The sequence below is a fragment of the Motacilla alba genome, chromosome 9, assembly GCF_015832195.1.
Source record: "Motacilla alba alba isolate MOTALB_02 chromosome 9, Motacilla_alba_V1.0_pri, whole genome shotgun sequence".
Lineage (NCBI taxonomy): Eukaryota > Metazoa > Chordata > Aves > Passeriformes > Motacillidae > Motacilla > Motacilla alba.
The window spans coordinates 3,862,547-3,878,834 of NC_052024.1; the positions used below are offsets into that span (position 1 = coordinate 3,862,547).

Here is a 16,288-nt window from a genome sequence, read left to right on the forward strand (position 1 = left end):
AAAGATGACGTTTTGTTTCATACCTCGATCTGCTCTCATTTTACCTCTTCTCCCTGTCATGCCTCAGGTCAGGATCCCCAGCTCAGTCCCAGGGGCCATCCCTGCCCTTACCCCAGGGCAGCACTGGAGCCTCCATCCCCCTGCATCATCACTTGGTGGGCAGCCACAGCAGTGGGCAGAGCCGCTGCCAGCATCAGCACACCCCCCAAGAAGCAGCTTTTTCATGGCAGGGTGCCAATGGCACCGAGCAGGTACCCCCCAATCTGCAAGCAAGGTCCCTGCCTGTTACCCGAGCCTCCTGCCTCCCCTCCAAGCCCAGCAAAGCAGGGGCTGGGCAGCAGGACAGAGCAGGGAGGGAGGGAAGCGATGGCATTCCATTGAGAACGGAGGCGGCGGCTGAACGCAGCCACGGGCATGCGCCTCCCATTCAGCTCCCACAAAGCAGACATGCAGCATCAGCACCAGCAGCCCTTCCTGGGAAGCCAGTGACCATTGTACTCAGCTGAAGCTCCCGGTTTACCATCCTATTTCCAGTCCTTTTGCTAAAAAATGAACTGCAAATCTCACCGAGACAAAACAAACCCCACACTGACATCTGCCAGAGCAGTCGTCCATCCCAGCGCTGATGCCCAGGTGCTCTGCAGGCCATTCCCACCTTCCCTCAACTGCAGTTAAGCCTCATGAGCACTGCCCAGAAAATCGTACTGGGATCCTTCCTCTGATTGCTGCATCCTTTGGGATCCTTTTGGACCTGACACAAATCCCTTTCTGCCTTTTAACATCTATCCCTTTTCCTGCCTTTCCCCGCTCCCTGGCTCCCCACGCTGAGCCTGGTGGTGAAAATGGAGAACAGGACCCCTCAGAAAATGGGCAGGGACTGCTCCTCTGGCATCCCACCTGCAAGGGTGTGTGTGAATTCCCTAATGCTTTCCAAGCCTGGGTTTTGCCAGCAGGATATTTGCTCCAGGAGGATGGAGATCAGGGAGAAATGAGATCGTTAATGAGCACCAGCACAGCTCTGGTTACATGGGCCATGACCAGAAGGAAGTGGAGCAGTAAGGAGGGATCTTGAACATGAGATGTGTTTTCCCACTGTGGAAATGAAAAATTCAGGAGAATTTGTGGAAAAAGTGGGGGGAGAGGGAAGAAAAAAACAAATCCACAGAATAGAAAGTATCCCAAGAGAAGGGGATGGCTTTAAAACCGAGGTCTGACAGCTGTGGCTTGATTTCCAAGGGGGTGAGAGGAAACCATAGACACAGTGGAAAAATTTGCATCAAGAAAGTGTTACAAGCTTGGCACTGCCTTTCAGAAACCCTTTGCCTATTTTATAAGTGAGCTGGCATGTCCAACAGCATGCAGAGGACAAAGCTGCTTCTGTTGGAGTTCCCAAGCCCCCCTCTTATCTTCCTGCTGGGATGGCTCCGGAGCTCCCACTGTGCTCAGCCAGTGATCACACCCATAAATCCCAGAGTTCGAGCATTTGGTCTCAGGCTTTCTTGAGCTTGGATTATTTTAAGCAGGTGTTTAACACCACCCTTGAGTCCCTAAGCAAGCAAGTGGGCTGCTGCCTCCCAGTGGCCTCCGCCTCCCCACTCAGCTGGGGGAAAGGAAAAATGAAACAGAAGTGCTTGCCAAAGGGGAATGAAGGAGTTGTTTTTCCCGTGAAAATGACTGGATATATTCCCATGTGGAAGGGCTGCATCTTCACAAGGCCAACAGCTCGAGCTGCTCCACCCTGTGGCACCACTCAAGGACAATGGATTCATCCCCGGGCCAAGTCCCTCTGCACCTGACAACTGCCCACGTCAAACATCTCCCTCTCCTCCGAGTCAAGGCAGCTCCCTTCCTCCAGCTCTGCAGCCCCTCCAGCTAGCAGGGCCCTGAAGAGGTGGGTCAGGTCCCTGGACTCCTGCCTCCTGCACAGCCCCAGAACAGCGACATCCATCAGTGAGCCCACCAGCCCCAGGACTGCCTGCTGCCTGCCACGGGCCACCTCAGCCCCTGCTCTTATCCCCTCCCACCCCTGTGCCATTCCCAGCCACTCCAGCCCCATCACTTCCCACAAAGAAACTCTGATTTCTCCTTTGAACCACTTTCCCATGTTCCCCATCCTGCTGTGCACCTTCCATTGATGCTGCTTTCCTTTCTTGGCCTTTTTCTGCCCGCTCAGCCCCACACCCCATACCCCCCCCATGTCTGGCTGTGAGAACCTCCCTCCTGGCCAGCAGGACCTTTTCTCTCTCCCTGCCATCCACAGGCTACATCCCAGTGTATTCCCATCTGGCTGTCCTTGCCCAGCAGTGTGGGCTCCTCTCCTGGCCAGCATTCCCTGCTGCAGAGTCCCAGTTCCATTTTCTGCTCCGTCCATTTCCCTCAGCATTCTTGGTGGGCAATGCACTGCTTCCCTTTTCTCCTCTGCAGCTCCCCAGTTCCATCCCTGCCACAGCAGCGCAAGGACTCCAGGTGACAGTGTGCCCTTGGGGACCACCAGCAGACACTGACCCAGCTGCTTCTCACCCTCCTTTCCTTCCCCTGACTCACATCCCTGGCTCAGCTGCAGGGAGGCACCCGTGGCATCACTGGGCACGCAGCATTCTGGGGAGAGAGGGGCCAGGCTGCAGCGAGCAGGGCCAAGGCAGGGCCAAGGCAGGGCCAAGGCAGGGCCAGGATGCCCGCCCAGCCTGTGGGCAGCTCCAGCCTGGCCAGCTCGCTCTGCCTGGGGACAGCCAGAGCAGCCACTGCCTGCTTAATCTGCTGCCATCGAGAGAAATTCGATAAGCCACGGCCAGCCCTTCGCTGAGAGCGTGCCAGCACAAATTCCCCGCTCCCTGTTCCCTCCCTGCCCCTCCCAGGGCTGCCCTACTCACACGGGAGGCTGCAGAGAGGAATGGCCAAGTCCTGGGGCCAGGGGGAACATCTGGACCTGTCCCCAGTTTGGCAGGACATCCCTTCCCCCCCTTCCCGTGCCGCCTGCTGGCTCTGCCCATCCCTATGACACACCAGGCACCCCCAGTGAGGAGCAAAAGGCCTGGAGAGCCATGATTAACTGGATCAGCTAAGATTAATTGGGCAGAGATTAGCTAATGAAACCACTCTTAAGTCCAGGGGCTACCAACTGGCAGGCTCTCCTGCTGAGAGGTGACCAACAGGACAGGGAGCATTGTCCCCAAGTGCCACCAACCAGCAAGCGCTCCCCCAAAGGATGCTCAGGAATATGCTGTGCTGCCGGTCCCCCGGCTCCAGCAGATGAGGAGCTGCCTCACCCAGGGAAATCCAAGGTGAGTTTCCCTTTGTCTGCTCACATCCAGCCCCACGTCACCTCAGCGAGGGCGAGGGTGGACGCCCCGTTTGGCTGCACCAGTGTATTCTCAGCAGCTGCCAGGCTTTGTTGTGGTGAGCCCTTCCACTGCACCCTTTGTTGGGGCCCCCCAGCTCTGACTGGGACCACGGGACTCTGTGCTGCCTCTAGGGCAGCAGGGAACACGTGCTGGATGACATGGCACCATCAATGCCCGCCAGCCCAGCTCCTCACCCACCTCCCGCCCCACACAGGACAAGGGGCCATGACGGTGCAGTTTTCTCCAGAGCAGCACCTGCAGGCAGGGAAGCAGCTCAGAGGACAGCCCAGGACAAGGGCAAATGCCTCCCACACTCAGATGAAAGCCAGCCCCTGCTTCCCCAGGTACCCTGCCCTCTGCCTCCTCACCTCCTGCCCACCCAAATGGGGGACACAGCCCCAGGGCAGAGTTTGCAGCTCCCTGAGAATTCCCACACAGATTCAGTTTACAGGTAGCAAATGTAAGGACGTGGATGAGGGGTTCTGCTTTCCATCTCTGCTGCAAAGTAACCCCACCCCCATCCCTGCTCCCTCCATCCTCTCTTCCAGACACACCAACCCAAAGCAGGGAAAAGGTGCAGAGAAAAGGCAGCGAGCTCTGGTGGGTGCCCAGCATTGCTGGGCATGGAGAAGGGCAGCCAGGGAGGGGGTGGACAACAGATTCCCACACGACCCAGGGCTTGAGGGGCTGCAGCTCTTGCCACATGCAGGGAGGTGGAGGGTGGTGGCAGCATCTTTGCCAGCGCCAGCTGCCACCTCCCAGACAAAATGGAGGTCGGCAGCAGCATGCCGAGATGGCAGAGCCACCACACCCCTGGCCATACGCAGGGGAGGGGGAGGGTCTGCTACCTCCCGGCCCCCCAGTGCCACAGAGGCCACCTGCACGGGGCTGCTCCGGGTGCTGGGGCGGAAGGGTGCCTGCCTGTGGGGAGATGCTCGTACGGGTACGGGAGATGCTCGGCCGGTCCCTTGTCCTCCCCGAGCCCTGATGCTGTCGCATGGGACCCGAGCAGGCGGGAGCCCGGCTCACACGGGGTCTGCAGGATCTAGGGGAGGGGTCACTGCCCCGTGAGGGGGAGGAGGAGGGGGAGAAGGAAGCAGAGGCGTAAGACAATGGGGCAGGTGCAGGGCTGCTCCCTGCGAACCTGGATGACCGAGCGCGGAGCTCTGCACTAGCCCTGCACGCCGGGACCGGCCCCTTCAACAGCCAGCAGCCACCGCACTGGCCCGCAGTGACATGGCGGCCCTTGTCCAGCCACTCCACAGCGCAAGGTCACCGGCAGCTGCTCGTCCTTGGGGGCCAAGAACAGCCTTAGCATCGCAGCATCTCTGCCAGGCACCCGCGGCGAGAGCCCCAGGTGGGGCATCCACCACTCCCTCCAGCGCTGCTGTTTAACTCTGAAGCATTATGATGGTGATGACGCAAGATGGCTCAGCTGCACATCCACAGCCATCTGCCCCGCAGGGAAGAGCTGGGGTGGCTCTGGGGTGACGAGGGGTTCCTGTGCCCCCCGCCATGGGCTGCGGGGATGGCATCCTCCCCCTTCGCACCCTGGCTGGGGCCGGGGCGGCTAGAGGCGTCCGCGGGCAGCCCCCCCGCCGCACCCCGGCTGGATCCTTCTGGAAGATGGGGCGGCACCCGGCGGTCATCGCGCTGGGGACCCGAGGGCAGTTTCCCCACACCCACAACTTGGAGCATCGGGGGGCTCCGCAAAATGGCCACCGGCCGCAGCCCCCCCCGCCCCCCGCCCCGCCGGACCCTCGGGGATGCGCATCCCGCTCCCACCCGCCACGCCTCGTCCCCGCCGGGGCCACGAGGGGCGGCACCGCCACCCCGGAGCAGCCCCGGTCCCCGCCGCGGCCAGCGCCCCGGGGGGCGCGGCGGGGCTGCCCCGCGCTGCCACCCGCCCCTACCTGTGATGCCCGCGGCCGTGGCCCTGCCCGCGGCCGGTCCGGAGGGGCGCGGCGCTCAGCCGTGGGCGGGGGGCGCCGGCATGAGGCCGAGCCGCGCGGTGCGATGCGGAGCCGGTGCCGGTGGCGGTGCCGGTGCGGGTGGCGGCGGCCCCGCCCCTGCGGTCCCCGCCCCACGCGCTGGTTGGCGGCCGCCGCCGCCCGGAGGGGGACGCGGGGACCGGGAGGGCGCGCTCGGGGATGGAGCGGTGACGTCAGCGCATCCCCCGGCCCCGGGCGAGCCGCGGAGCCGCCGCAGGGGCGGGGCGGGGCGGCGCTCGGCAGCTGTCGCCCGGCAACCGGCACCGGACCGGCACCCCGGGACCCCGCACCGGACACCGCCACCGCCGTGCCCCGGCGCAGTGTTCCGAGGAGCGGCCCTGGCCAGGACTCGCCGCGCCCCCGGCGCCGTCAGTTCGCACCTCCGTCCGCCGCGCCCCCGCCCGCCGCCCGGGGCACGGCCGCTCCTGCCCATCTGCGCCCGGAATCCAGAGCCGGCGCAGAAAGAGGATTATTCCTTCGCTGCCAGCTGTTTCCAGCAGCACGGCCAGCCTCGCCCCACGGCGTCCCCTCCTCGCCCCAGCCATGCCCCAAATCTGCCTGGAGGACACGGAGATCTCCATCTGATATGTCGTCATCGCTTTGGGGGGATGATGGCTGGGCAGCAGTCCCCGGGCTGACTGTGCTTTCCATCAGCCGTGCAGGAGCAAACTCATCTGCCCCCAGCTCCTCTCAGTGGTCGCCCCCCGGCTGCTGGGCAGATGTGCTCTCACCTGGCACTGTTGCCAGCCCCGTGCCTCTGTCCCATATGTCTTCGTCAGTGTCCGCTGGTGCCAGTCCTGCCGGGTGGGAATTCCCACCCCTGTGCTGCCATCCCCAGCCAAAGCTTTGCTCACTTTGCCCCTCAAAGAGGGGCTCCTCTGGGCAGGAACCCAATCATGGCTCTGCTAAAGCTGGCAGCGGGCAGCTTGTTTGCATTTCAGGGTACGGATGGCAGCGAATGTGGCAGAGGTTGGGCACAAGGCAATGTGCTGTGGGTACACACAGCAGATAACAGAATATCAGCCCCACGTGGGGCCTGTGGCATCCTCAGGATACACTGGAATGCTCATGGTCCAGGCTGAGCCTGCAGAGCACAGCTCGCTGTGGCAGGGACTGTGTCTGTGTCCCACGCCACAGCCCTGGTGCACATCAGGCCACTGGCCAGCCTCCCTCAGGCTGTCACCGAGCCAGATGTCCCTCTGCAAGGCAGGTCCTGGTCAGGGAGCTCTGGTCAACAGGAACTTTTCGCTGCAGGAGGAGCTACAACCATGGCAGCTGTGCCAGACCAGTCTCAGCTCAGCCATCCCGTGGCACAGGCTCTAGGTGCCAGAGCAGGGATCCCAGCTGCTGGGATGCTGTTGGGAAACATCAGCCCTGGTGCTGTGGGGGCCGTGGGGACAGGGACTGCCTCGGTGCTTGGGAGTCCCAGAGGCTGGCACACCTGGAGAGTGATGCCCTGAGCACCAGCAAGGGGGCATCCCCCAAAATGAGGGGCCCAAGACAGCAGGGATAGCACTGGTGACACATTAACCAGGCAGGGGCAGCAGCCAGGGGTAGAGTCCAGACTGGTAGGGGGGAGCACTGATTTCTGGGTCAAGGTCCATGGGGACACTGGACACTGTTGGCACAGGATACACGGTGCCGCAATGCTGGCAGCTGCTCAGGCAGCCTCCAATACTCCTCTTCTCTGGGCTCAGCTCCTGGGGACAGCACGGCGTGCCATGGCCACCAGCCTGCTCCACGTTGCCCCTCCGGAGGAGCTGCTCCGGCCCCTGGCCGTGCCAGAGCGGCTGCTGCTCGGGCCAGGGCCCAGCAACGTGCCCGGCCGCATCCGGGCTGCGGGCGCCCGCCAGCTCCTGGGCCACATGCACCCTGAAGTGCTGCAGGTGAGCTGCCCCAGCCCGGCTTTCCTTCCCTCCCCTCCTCTTCCTCACCCCCAGGAAGGGCTGGAGCAGCTCTGCTGGGGCAAGAGGAGCAGTAGCAGTGCTGGCCAGTGTCGTGCTGCCGCAGGTGATGGATGAGATCAAGGCAGGCATCCGGTACGCCTTCCAGACGCAGAACAGGCTGACCCTGGCCATCAGCGGCAGCGGCCACTGTGCCATGGAGGCCGCCCTCTTCAACCTGCTCGAGAAAGGTGACACCGTGCTGGTGGCCGTCAACGGCATCTGGGGAGCCCGTGCCGCCGATATTGCCAGGAGGCTGGGTATGCTGGGAACAGGCAGATGGTGTGGCAGGGCTCAGGGGACTGGCTTGAAGGCAGGGCGCCCTGGTTTGCTGTCCCAATCCTGGCAGCGCTCAGTGACACAGCTTGCAAAACCAGAGAGCACTCTGCTAGAGAGCACTCCAGGTTTTTCCAAGAATGATGCCACTCCGTTTATGGTGCTTTATGGCTTTTCCACTGGGCAAATCTGGGGGAGGCCAGACTCTGGCCAGTGGCTCTGCTCCTGGTTCATGCATGACCAATTGTCCCATGGAGCGGGTGACTGCCCAGCGGGAAGCATGCACAAACCTCACTCTCCTCTGCCCAAATTCCTCCCAGGAGCCAATGTCCATGAGCTGCTGAAGGCCCCGGGCAAGTACTTCACTCCACAAGACATTGAGCAGGTGAGTGCTGGCCACTGTGCAGCGGGCACCAGCTGTCCTCCAGTGTGGTCACCTTCTCCCTGTGTCACGCAGGGCTTGGTGCAGCACAAACCTTTGGTGCTCTTCATCACCCACGGCGAGTCCTCCACAGGGGTGCTGCAGCCACTGGAGGGGCTGGGCGAGCTGTGCCACCGGTCAGTGCATGGTGGGCACCCCAAGGTCACCACTGGGGATTCGGGCCTGGGGATTTATCTGTGCTGGGCTTTATGTTGTGCTGGCAGCAGTTGGTGCCAGTGAGACACGCAGCCCCTGTGGGGACCAGGACGCCCGGGCTGCAGGCAGAGTTGTGGCAAGAGGAGGTGGCAGGAGCACCAGGCTGAGCTCTGTCCTCCCACAGGCACGGCTGCCTGCTGCTTGTGGACGCAGTGGCATCGCTTGGGGGAGCTCCCATCTTCATGGACCAGCAGGGTAAGAGCCACTGTGTCATCATGGGCAACCAGGGGACAAAGGGGCTCGTGCCAGGGGCAGGGAGAGAGAGCAGTGGGATCAGCCCCTCTGCCTGCATTTTGGCTAGCAGCAGTAGAAACTGGTCCAGCCTGTTCCTCTTGGGGGACCATCACCAGTGCCAGGGGCCCTCCCAAAGCAGCCTGAACACGAGCAGGACCTGCCAGGTGTGCCATCCTTGTGCTTCCCACCTACAACTTGCGGCTAGGTTGGAGGGCTCAGCATTTTCCTGCTGGGAGCCTCTGATTCCTAAGGAGCTGTCTTCCCTCTCGGGCAGAGATCGATGTCCTGTACTCGGGGTCCCAGAAAGTCCTCAATGCACCCCCTGGCAGTGCCCCCATCTCATTCAGTGAGCGAGCCAGGTAAGAGCAGCCCGCTCTCACCAGGGTGGGAGGTGATGGGGCTGGGGGAGGCTCTCACCTCTCGCCTGCTCCTGTCCCGCTCTGCTATGTGGATAGAGCCCATCCCATCCCTGGGCAGAGACTGGGAGCTGGAGCCAATCTCCGCACTCACTGTAGGGGAGTCCTCCCTCCCACCTTGGAGCTGGTGGGGTGAAGGTCCCACCTCTCCCCAGTACTCTGTTTCACCAGGGAGAAGCTGCTGAGGAGGAAGACAAAGCCCCCATCCTTCTATCTGGACATGGGCTGCTTGGCAAACTACTGGGGCTGTGACGGGGAGCCGCGGAGGTGAGGGCGGGCTCTCCTGCTACCGACGGCTGCAAACACACCCCAGCCAGCCTTTGTCCTGGCTCGGGGCTGCCTCCCCATCACCCTGGCTGCTGGTCACAACCCTCTGCGCTGGGTGATGAGGAGGGAGGGTGCTGTGCCTCAGTTTCCCCGAGCACGAGCAAGGGGCTGCGGTGCTGCAGCCGAGCTGAGCCCCTCTGGGTGCCCCTTGCAGGTACCACCACACAGCACCCATCAACAGCTTCTTCAGCCTACGGGAGGGCTTGGCCATGCTGGCAGAACTGGTGAGTGGCACCAGGCAGGCAGGGCAGCCCCAGAAGTGCCCGTGGGGCTTGGAGGGACCCTGGGTGCCCGGAGATGCCTGTCAGCAGCAGAGATCTCTGTTCTCTCTGCCCGCAGGGTCTGGAGAGCTCCTGGGAGCGACACCGGGCCAACTGCACCCAGCTGTGCCAGGGGCTGCTTGACATGGGGCTGGAGCTCTTTGTGGAGGAGGAGGTGGGTGCGGGGCAAGCCCACCACCAGCACCGCCACCACAGAGCGGGGGCAGCGTGAGGACACAGCCCTGTGCAGCTGGAAATGTGCCTGGGCAGCTTTCGATGCCAGAGAAAAATCTCCCCGCTCCGTGATGCTCTCTCCTGGCACCGTGCTGGGGTCACCAGGGGCCGTGGGACTGAAACCAGTTTCTCCCTTCCTCAGAAAGCCAGACTTCCCACCATCACCACTGTCAGGGTGCCCGAGGGCTACGACTGGAAGGACATCACGGCCTTTCTGATGGACGAGCACGGCATGGAGATCGCTGGGGGCCTGGGCCCCACGGTGGGCAAGGTGGGCAGAGTCCTCCTGTCCCGCTGCCCAGGCTGGGCACAGATCCCCGCGTTCACTGCCACTCTCTGGCTGCCACAGCGTGTGGCTGGCCGTGTCCCATTGCCCGGAGCAACGCATAGCAGCATAACCGCGCACAATCGCCGCCTAATTGAATAACCACGCACGTAATTAGCGGGGTGACAGCTCTTTATAGAGAACGGTGTGTTAAATCCGAGCAAGGGAGCTGCTCACACCTGGCTGTGCGTGCCCCGCTCCCTCCGCTCGGGACTGCTGAGGCACAGACACTCACCCTTCTCCTCCAGGTCCTGCGCATCGGCCTCATGGGCTGCAACTCAACCAGGGGCAACGTGGAGCGAGTGCTTGGAGCCCTGCGAGATGCCCTTCAGCGCTGCCACCGCAGCCGGCTGTGAGCACCCCTGCCGGGGCGGGCTGGGGGAGGTGGCCTGGCACTGCCTCGCATGCCTGGCTGATGGCAGCTGGCAGCAGAGGGACTCCACTGCCTCCCTGGGATGCTGGCAGGAGCCACGGCAACATCCAGCAAGCCAAGGCACGGTGGAAAGGAGCTGGGATAGCAGGGGGCATGGAGGAGAGGGCTGTGCTCGGCAGATGTGAGGCATGGCTCAAAACCACTCCTCCCATCACCCCCGACCCCAATGGCCTGCCCCCTCAGATCTTTGCCTTGCCCTGCCCCCAGGGCACGGTGACCCTCAGCAAGCTGACGGGGGCTGCATGCAGGATCTGACCACAGGTCCCTTCCCCTCCCATCACCAACAGCCTCAGCCTTCCCCGCCCTGCAGTGCAGAATGCCAGCCACCCCCCTCCAGATTCTGTACCATGGAGCACCCGGTGCCCAGCTTCACCGGGGGCTGTGAATGTCCCCCCCAGCTGCAGCAGGTGTGCTCTCTCCCCTGTACCACCTTTCCTCAATAAAATGACACAGCAGCACGCTGCCCCCTGGCCCTGTAGCTCTCCTTGAACCCCCCAGAGTTTTGAGACCCCGCAATGGGGCAGCAGCAGGGTCCCACTCAGCTCTGCTGAGGGATTTCTTGCCGGAGCCTGGAGAGGAGCTGGGATGCTGCCGAGCGGCGTGCGCTGTCCTGGATCCGGTACACCTGAAACTAAAGGTGGGTGGGGAGTGAGGGGACAGGGCTGCCTGCTCTGCCTGAGCTCCGTGCCCAGCACTGCCAGCCTCCCCAGCATGCCAGAGGGCTCGCTGGGGCCGGCTGCAGCTCATCCCAAGCTTCCCAGCCCAGCTGGCTTCTGGTGCTGTCCCAGCTGAAGGGCTGGGGTTACCTGGCCGAGCAGCATGTCAAAGTAGGCTGTGTCCCAGCAGGACCCATGCTTGGTGGGGAGCTGCAGGAGAGCTCGGGTCTCCGTGTCTGCCTGGCAGCTGCCACTGAACCCATGGAGGCCAAAATGGAAGCGGAGGAAGCGCTGGGGGTCCCAGGCAAAGCTCTCCACTTTATGGTAGAGGGAGGCAAGGTCTGGGGCAGCTCCTTGGAAGAGGTTCTCCTCTGGGTTCAGGAAGTGGGGCAGGTGCTGGGTGGCCAGGCAGCGGAGAAGGATCACCAAGAGCCTGTAGACAGAGCCTTCCAGGTCCTGCCAGTCCTCTGGGGAGGGGAAGAGCTCTGTGCTCCACAGCAACACCATCTGTGAGGAGGGAGAGAAGAGCGCAGGATCAGGCACAAGGCCTGATGCCAGGAAGGCTGTCCCTTCACACCCTGCAACCACTTGTGGGGCTGAATCCATGAGGGCTGGAGCAGATGATACTTTTCCGAAGGCCAGATACATATATCTGCCCTTTTTCTTAAAAAAAAAACCCACAACCACCACCCCCAAAACATCAAAGAATACTGCACAAAGCAAAGTACACAGCATTTGGGTTCCTTGGAGGTGGAGCCACTCTGTAAGCAGAAAACATCCTTGCATTCTTCTTGACCCTTGGCTCGGAGAGCCATCAAAAGGCAGGGCACACCTGGGCTGTGCCACAGGTGCTGTCCCCAGCATAGCCAGTTGGCATGGCTCCAGAGTGTTGAAAACAGGTTGGGTGGGGACAGGAGGTTTTTTCTCAGCAGAAACACCACCCTCAGCCCTGTACAGGCACGTCCCAGCACACCAGGACATGGGGCAGCCGTGCAGCGTGGCACAGGGATGCCATCCCGCAGGCACAGGCAGTCTGGGCCAGGGGATGCTGCCCTGCAGAGCCCCAGCTCTGAATGCACAAAGTGTCCCCAGCTGGAGGTTGCTGGTTCAACCCAAGGAAGAAAGATCAAAGCCCTCTAACCACAGCTGGCAGCAGCACACATCCTTCCCAGACACAGCCCCGGGCTGCTACACCCCAAAGCTCTGCAGACCCTGTTGTGTGGGCTCTTGTGCAGGGGAGCAGCCTTGGCTCTGCCTGCCCAGAGAGCCGCGGGCCCGAGCAGCAGAACCGACCCACCTTGAGGTGCTGGAAAGTGAGAGTGCCCCTCCCACCCTGCCCTCCCCAGTCCTGGGCACGGAGCTGGTCAAGCAGGCGGAGGCTGTCCAGACGGGGCCCCTTCAGGCTGTCCACTCCTCGGAGCAGCTTCAGGATGGGAAGGTGAGTGGAGGATCTGGAGGAAGAGAGTGGGATCTGCTGGGAGGGGAGATGAAGACCTGCATGTTCCCAGGATGGGGAGAGTATGCCTGCAGTGATTTGGCATGCGGGGGGATCCCTCCATGGCACACACGTGGTCCCAGCCAATGCAGCATCTTGGATCTGCAAGATCCTCCTGAATCCACCTCCTGCACTTGCCTCTGGCAGAGCAGACCTTCAGAGGTGTGGAGAGAGATGGGAACACTGCTGAGCAGCTCCTGCCTTCCCAGGAGGATCAAGAGTGGGGCGAAGTGGGGTTGCTCTCCCCTCTATGTGGTGGGGAGGGGAGGCTGGGCATCCAGCTGAACCACCTTGTTCCCAAAATCGATATGGACTGGTCCAGCTGGCTGCTCAGCCCCTCCATGGGGCTGGGTCGTTGTGCTGGCAGGCAAGATACATCAGCCCAGCCCTGCTTTGTCCTGCAGCCCATCTTGGGAGGCAGCTCATCACCGTGCTGCTGCCAGGTGCCCAGGCTGGTGTCTGAAGCACAAGCAGGGATCTGAGAGCTGCCACAGTCAGGGTGCAGCTCCAGGGGGTAATTTCAGGGGGCTCCTTCGGTTGCATTTCCCCTCTTTCCCTGAGCTGTCTGAAACTTGGCTGAAGTTTTTTTTTTCCAACACAGGGAAGAGGGTTTGGGCATCATGAGAGGGTGGCTTCAACCCCTGCTGACATGTCCCTGCCCTGTCCCAACCTCTTTTTGCCTACACACAGTAGTGCTGCCAGCCAGGAGGCATCCCTGGAGCAGGGTCACCCCGCTGTGCACGCAGCCGAGCCTCTCACCTCCAGCAGAGGGGAGAGGCAGGGACAAAGTGAGCCTCCTCTGTGGCCCTCCTGAGGGTGCCTTCGGGGAAGCCCCTGTCGCCCTGCAGCCTCCGGAGCTGCAGCGGCTCCTGCTGCCTCCTCACCACAGGAACAATGTCAAAGCGGATGGTCTTCCAGCTGCCGCGGATCAGCAGGGAGAGCTCCATGGCCTCTTCCCGCAGGTTTTCAGCACTGATGTCACCTAGATGCAGAGGGTTTGGCTGCAGTGAGCAGGTTAGCACAGCCGGTCCCGCAGGCTGAACCAGGTCTGTGCTGCAGCACCCGTGGCCGTGTCCCACCCCACTCGAGGCAGCCCTTTCCAGTGCTGCAGTCTGGGTGCAGGTCCCCGGGTAAAATCACTCTCCCAGCCATGCTGGGGTGGTTTTACAGGAAGAGGCATCGCAGGGGGCAAGGTCAGGCACAGCAGGAAGTCTCAAGCAATCAAACTGCGCTGCTGGGTGGTCGGACAGTGCCAAGAAAAGCAATGCAGTCCAAGAAAAATGGATCAGGAAAGGTTCATTGCTTTGTGGGGGTGGAGGAAGATGAAGGTCACTGGCTAGGCCACGGAGGAAGGAGGGGATGCTGGACTTGCTGGACTGGGTTAAGAGACTTTCAGACCCACTGGTCCTCTCACTTTACCCTTTCACCCTGGCTGAGCTTTCCTTCAAGAGGCACACTGGGAGATGGAAACGCGTGAAGAAGCTTATGGAGCTGCTATGGGCATTTCGCAGGGTCCCCTCCCACCATGTCCTTTTTTTTTTTTCAAGCAGACTGCTGCCAGCTGGGGCCTGTGCGTTCACAGGGTCAGACCCATGCCCCAGGGTCCTGGTCCAGCTCTGATGCACTCTCAGCTCACTCTCCAAACAGGGAGGAGGGGGCACTTGGAGGCCAAGAGGTGGAGGGGAGAATGTTGGTAGGGTAAGCCAAGCCCACCAAGTCCTTAAGCAAACCCTCCCTGGGGGCTAACAGCAGGGCTGGGTGGACCCTGCACCCACCAAGAAGGGTGCCATCAGTCCCAGGTGAAGATGCCTGAGGATTACTCTGATGCCCTGGGATGGCAGGGAACGGCTTGCATCTCCCCTTCCTTAGCTGGGGGCAGAGCCCATCCCAGCACACAGCAAGGTGCTCGCTAACCTGCTCCTGCAGCTTTTGGGTGGGCCACATGCCCAGGAACATAGGTCCCAGCACGTTTGCATAGGGATCACTGCCAAGCTGGGAAGCTGGGCAGGCACCGGAGGCAGCTCCTGGCTGGGAAGCACCCTGCCAGCGTACGCACCTGGCTGAAGCAGGAAGAGGCGTTGGCAGCGCACGATGGCTGAAACAAGGAGCTCTTTCAGGTGCTGGAGGATTTTGCCTGGAAGCAGGCACCCCGCACCACCTCCGTGCTCCATCACATCCACAACACCAGTCCAGTCCTCCAAATCAGCCCCTGGAGAGCACACTTCCAGGCAGCAGGTGTTCAGCTCCGAAGGATGCCTGCCCGGGCTGTCCCTGCTCTGGCACGCCAGCACACGCAGGGTATCGCCGTCAATGCGCAGCGGCATCTCGAGAGTGACAGCATCCTCAGAGGCACAGAGAGCGAACTCGAAGGCTTCCAGGTTCCTGGCGTAGTCCACGAGGAAGCGGGGGTCCCTGGCATGGACACTCTCCAGCAGGGTGAGCAGGATGTCCTCGGCCCGCTGGAAATGCTCCACCCTCTGCCTCTCGCGGGACACGATCACCCCGAGGTAGCTGTGCCAGAGGGAAGTGTTCGCTTCCATGGCAGCTTGGCTACTGCCCTACGCTGCCCCAGCAGCAGCAAAGGTGCGTGGGCGGGGAGGGCAGGGCCGGCTGCCGGCGTGGGGCGGGCGCAGGGAAGCGGAGCCGGGCGGTGACAAGCGCCAAGTGTCGGGTGACACCCAGGGAGAGGTACAGGGCGAACCCAGGGCGAGGGCTTGAGTCACGCCGTGGCCCCTCTTGCGGCACTCCAGAAGGGTGACAGCGAGTGCTCGGCTGGCGGGTCATGCCAGGGGAACGCTGTGCTCTCCCGCACCGCCCGTGGCACCGGGACTAGGTGCCGGCAGGGCCCTCTCCCAGGCGGTGCCGGGTGAAGGACCCGCTGTCCTCCCATCCCGGCCCAGCTCAGCCCTTCCCGCCCGGCTGCTCCCACCCCGAGCGGCACCCACAGGAGCCGGGCAGGCTCCTGCTGGGGTGGGCGGAGGAAGGGCTGCAGGACCCTGAGCCTGCCTTGCCGGTGCCCAGAGCAGCCCTGCAGGCCCAATGCAACTCTGTCAGCACCAGGCTCAGGCTCCATCAGGCTCCATCAGGCTCCAGCTCTCCCAGGTGCGCAGCCCCGGCGCCGCTCTCCGCAGCGAGCCCCGCCCGAGGCGCGGTTTCCTGCCGGGCTGCGGGAGGACCGGCCCGGGAGGACGCACCAGGCGGGGTTTGACCCCGAAGCCGCCGTGGGGACGGTCCGGGGGCGGCGGGGCCGGTCCGTGCGGTCCCGCCGCTGCCCGGGGGCCCGGCGCTGCCGTGCCCGGCCCCGCTCCGCGGCTCGGTGCATCCCCGGCTGCCCGCGCTCGTACCCTCAGACCTGCCCTGGCTTCTCCCCGTCTCCCACAAATCCCAGAATGGGGGTTTCCGGGCACGGTGTCTGTTTGAGTGGCGTCACCTCCCAGGGGTGCGTTCCACCGCAGGCCTGCTCAGTGCCCGTGGCTGGAAGGCTGGGCTCAGCCGTCCCAGGCTTTCCTGCCCACTGATTCTGCCTTGGTCAGAGCAGGGAAGGGAATGGGGAAGCGGGGGGGGGGGACGAGACGAGCTTGGGGAACGCTTGTGAGGAAGGGAGGGAGAGCGCCATGGGGCTCACGGCTGCTCCTCCCGCCTCCTGCGGTCACGCTTACCCTTTTGAACAGCCCAGATGAGGTTTCTGGATCTCCCCAGGGGTTATTTCCAGTTCGTTCT

At 62.7% G+C, this 16,288-nt stretch overlaps 3 protein-coding genes across 27 annotated transcripts in view; 1 reads left to right on the forward strand and 2 right to left on the reverse strand.

The window, feature by feature from the left end:
- KIF1A (kinesin family member 1A) overlaps positions 1 to 5,412 on the reverse strand; it is a 42,030-nt gene extending 36,618 nt beyond the window's left edge. For 16 of the 24 annotated variants that reach the window (XM_038146069.1, XM_038146068.1, XM_038146066.1 and 13 more), the window contains exon 1: positions 5,255 to 5,411. The gene's annotated coding sequence lies outside the window, so the exon portion shown is untranslated. Of the gene's footprint in view, positions 1 to 5,254 lie in introns of all 24 variants that reach the window. The other 8 variants (XM_038146052.1, XM_038146055.1, XM_038146049.1 and 5 more) reach the window with 1 other exon arrangement.
- Positions 5,413 to 6,932: 1,520 nt separating this feature from the next.
- AGXT (alanine--glyoxylate and serine--pyruvate aminotransferase) lies at positions 6,933 to 10,750 on the forward strand. 2 transcript variants are annotated; one of them, XM_038146491.1, is made up of 11 exons: positions 6,933 to 7,218; positions 7,343 to 7,535; positions 7,872 to 7,936; positions 8,021 to 8,109; positions 8,313 to 8,383; positions 8,697 to 8,781; positions 9,010 to 9,105; positions 9,320 to 9,389; positions 9,505 to 9,600; positions 9,802 to 9,930; positions 10,233 to 10,750. In XM_038146491.1, exons 1-11 carry the CDS (start codon positions 6,979 to 6,981, stop codon positions 10,338 to 10,340), a joined length of 1,242 nt encoding a protein of 413 aa, XP_038002419.1. In that variant the 5' UTR covers positions 6,933 to 6,978; the 3' UTR covers positions 10,341 to 10,750. The 2 variants fall into 2 exon arrangements, with proteins under 2 accessions (XP_038002419.1, XP_038002418.1); XM_038146490.1 differs by having other exon boundaries at positions 6,935 to 7,218; positions 8,009 to 8,109.
- Positions 10,751 to 10,773: 23 nt separating this feature from the next.
- MAB21L4 (mab-21 like 4) lies at positions 10,774 to 15,623 on the reverse strand. The gene is made up of 5 exons (XM_038146494.1): positions 14,625 to 15,623; positions 13,328 to 13,550; positions 12,371 to 12,524; positions 11,224 to 11,580; positions 10,774 to 11,048 (listed from the first exon to the last, which is right to left on the reverse strand). The coding sequence occupies exons 1-5, from the start codon at positions 15,106 to 15,108 to the stop codon at positions 10,956 to 10,958; spliced, it is 1,311 nt and encodes a 436-aa protein (XP_038002422.1). The 5' UTR covers positions 15,109 to 15,623; the 3' UTR covers positions 10,774 to 10,955.
- Between the last annotated feature and the right edge of the window lie 665 nt (positions 15,624 to 16,288).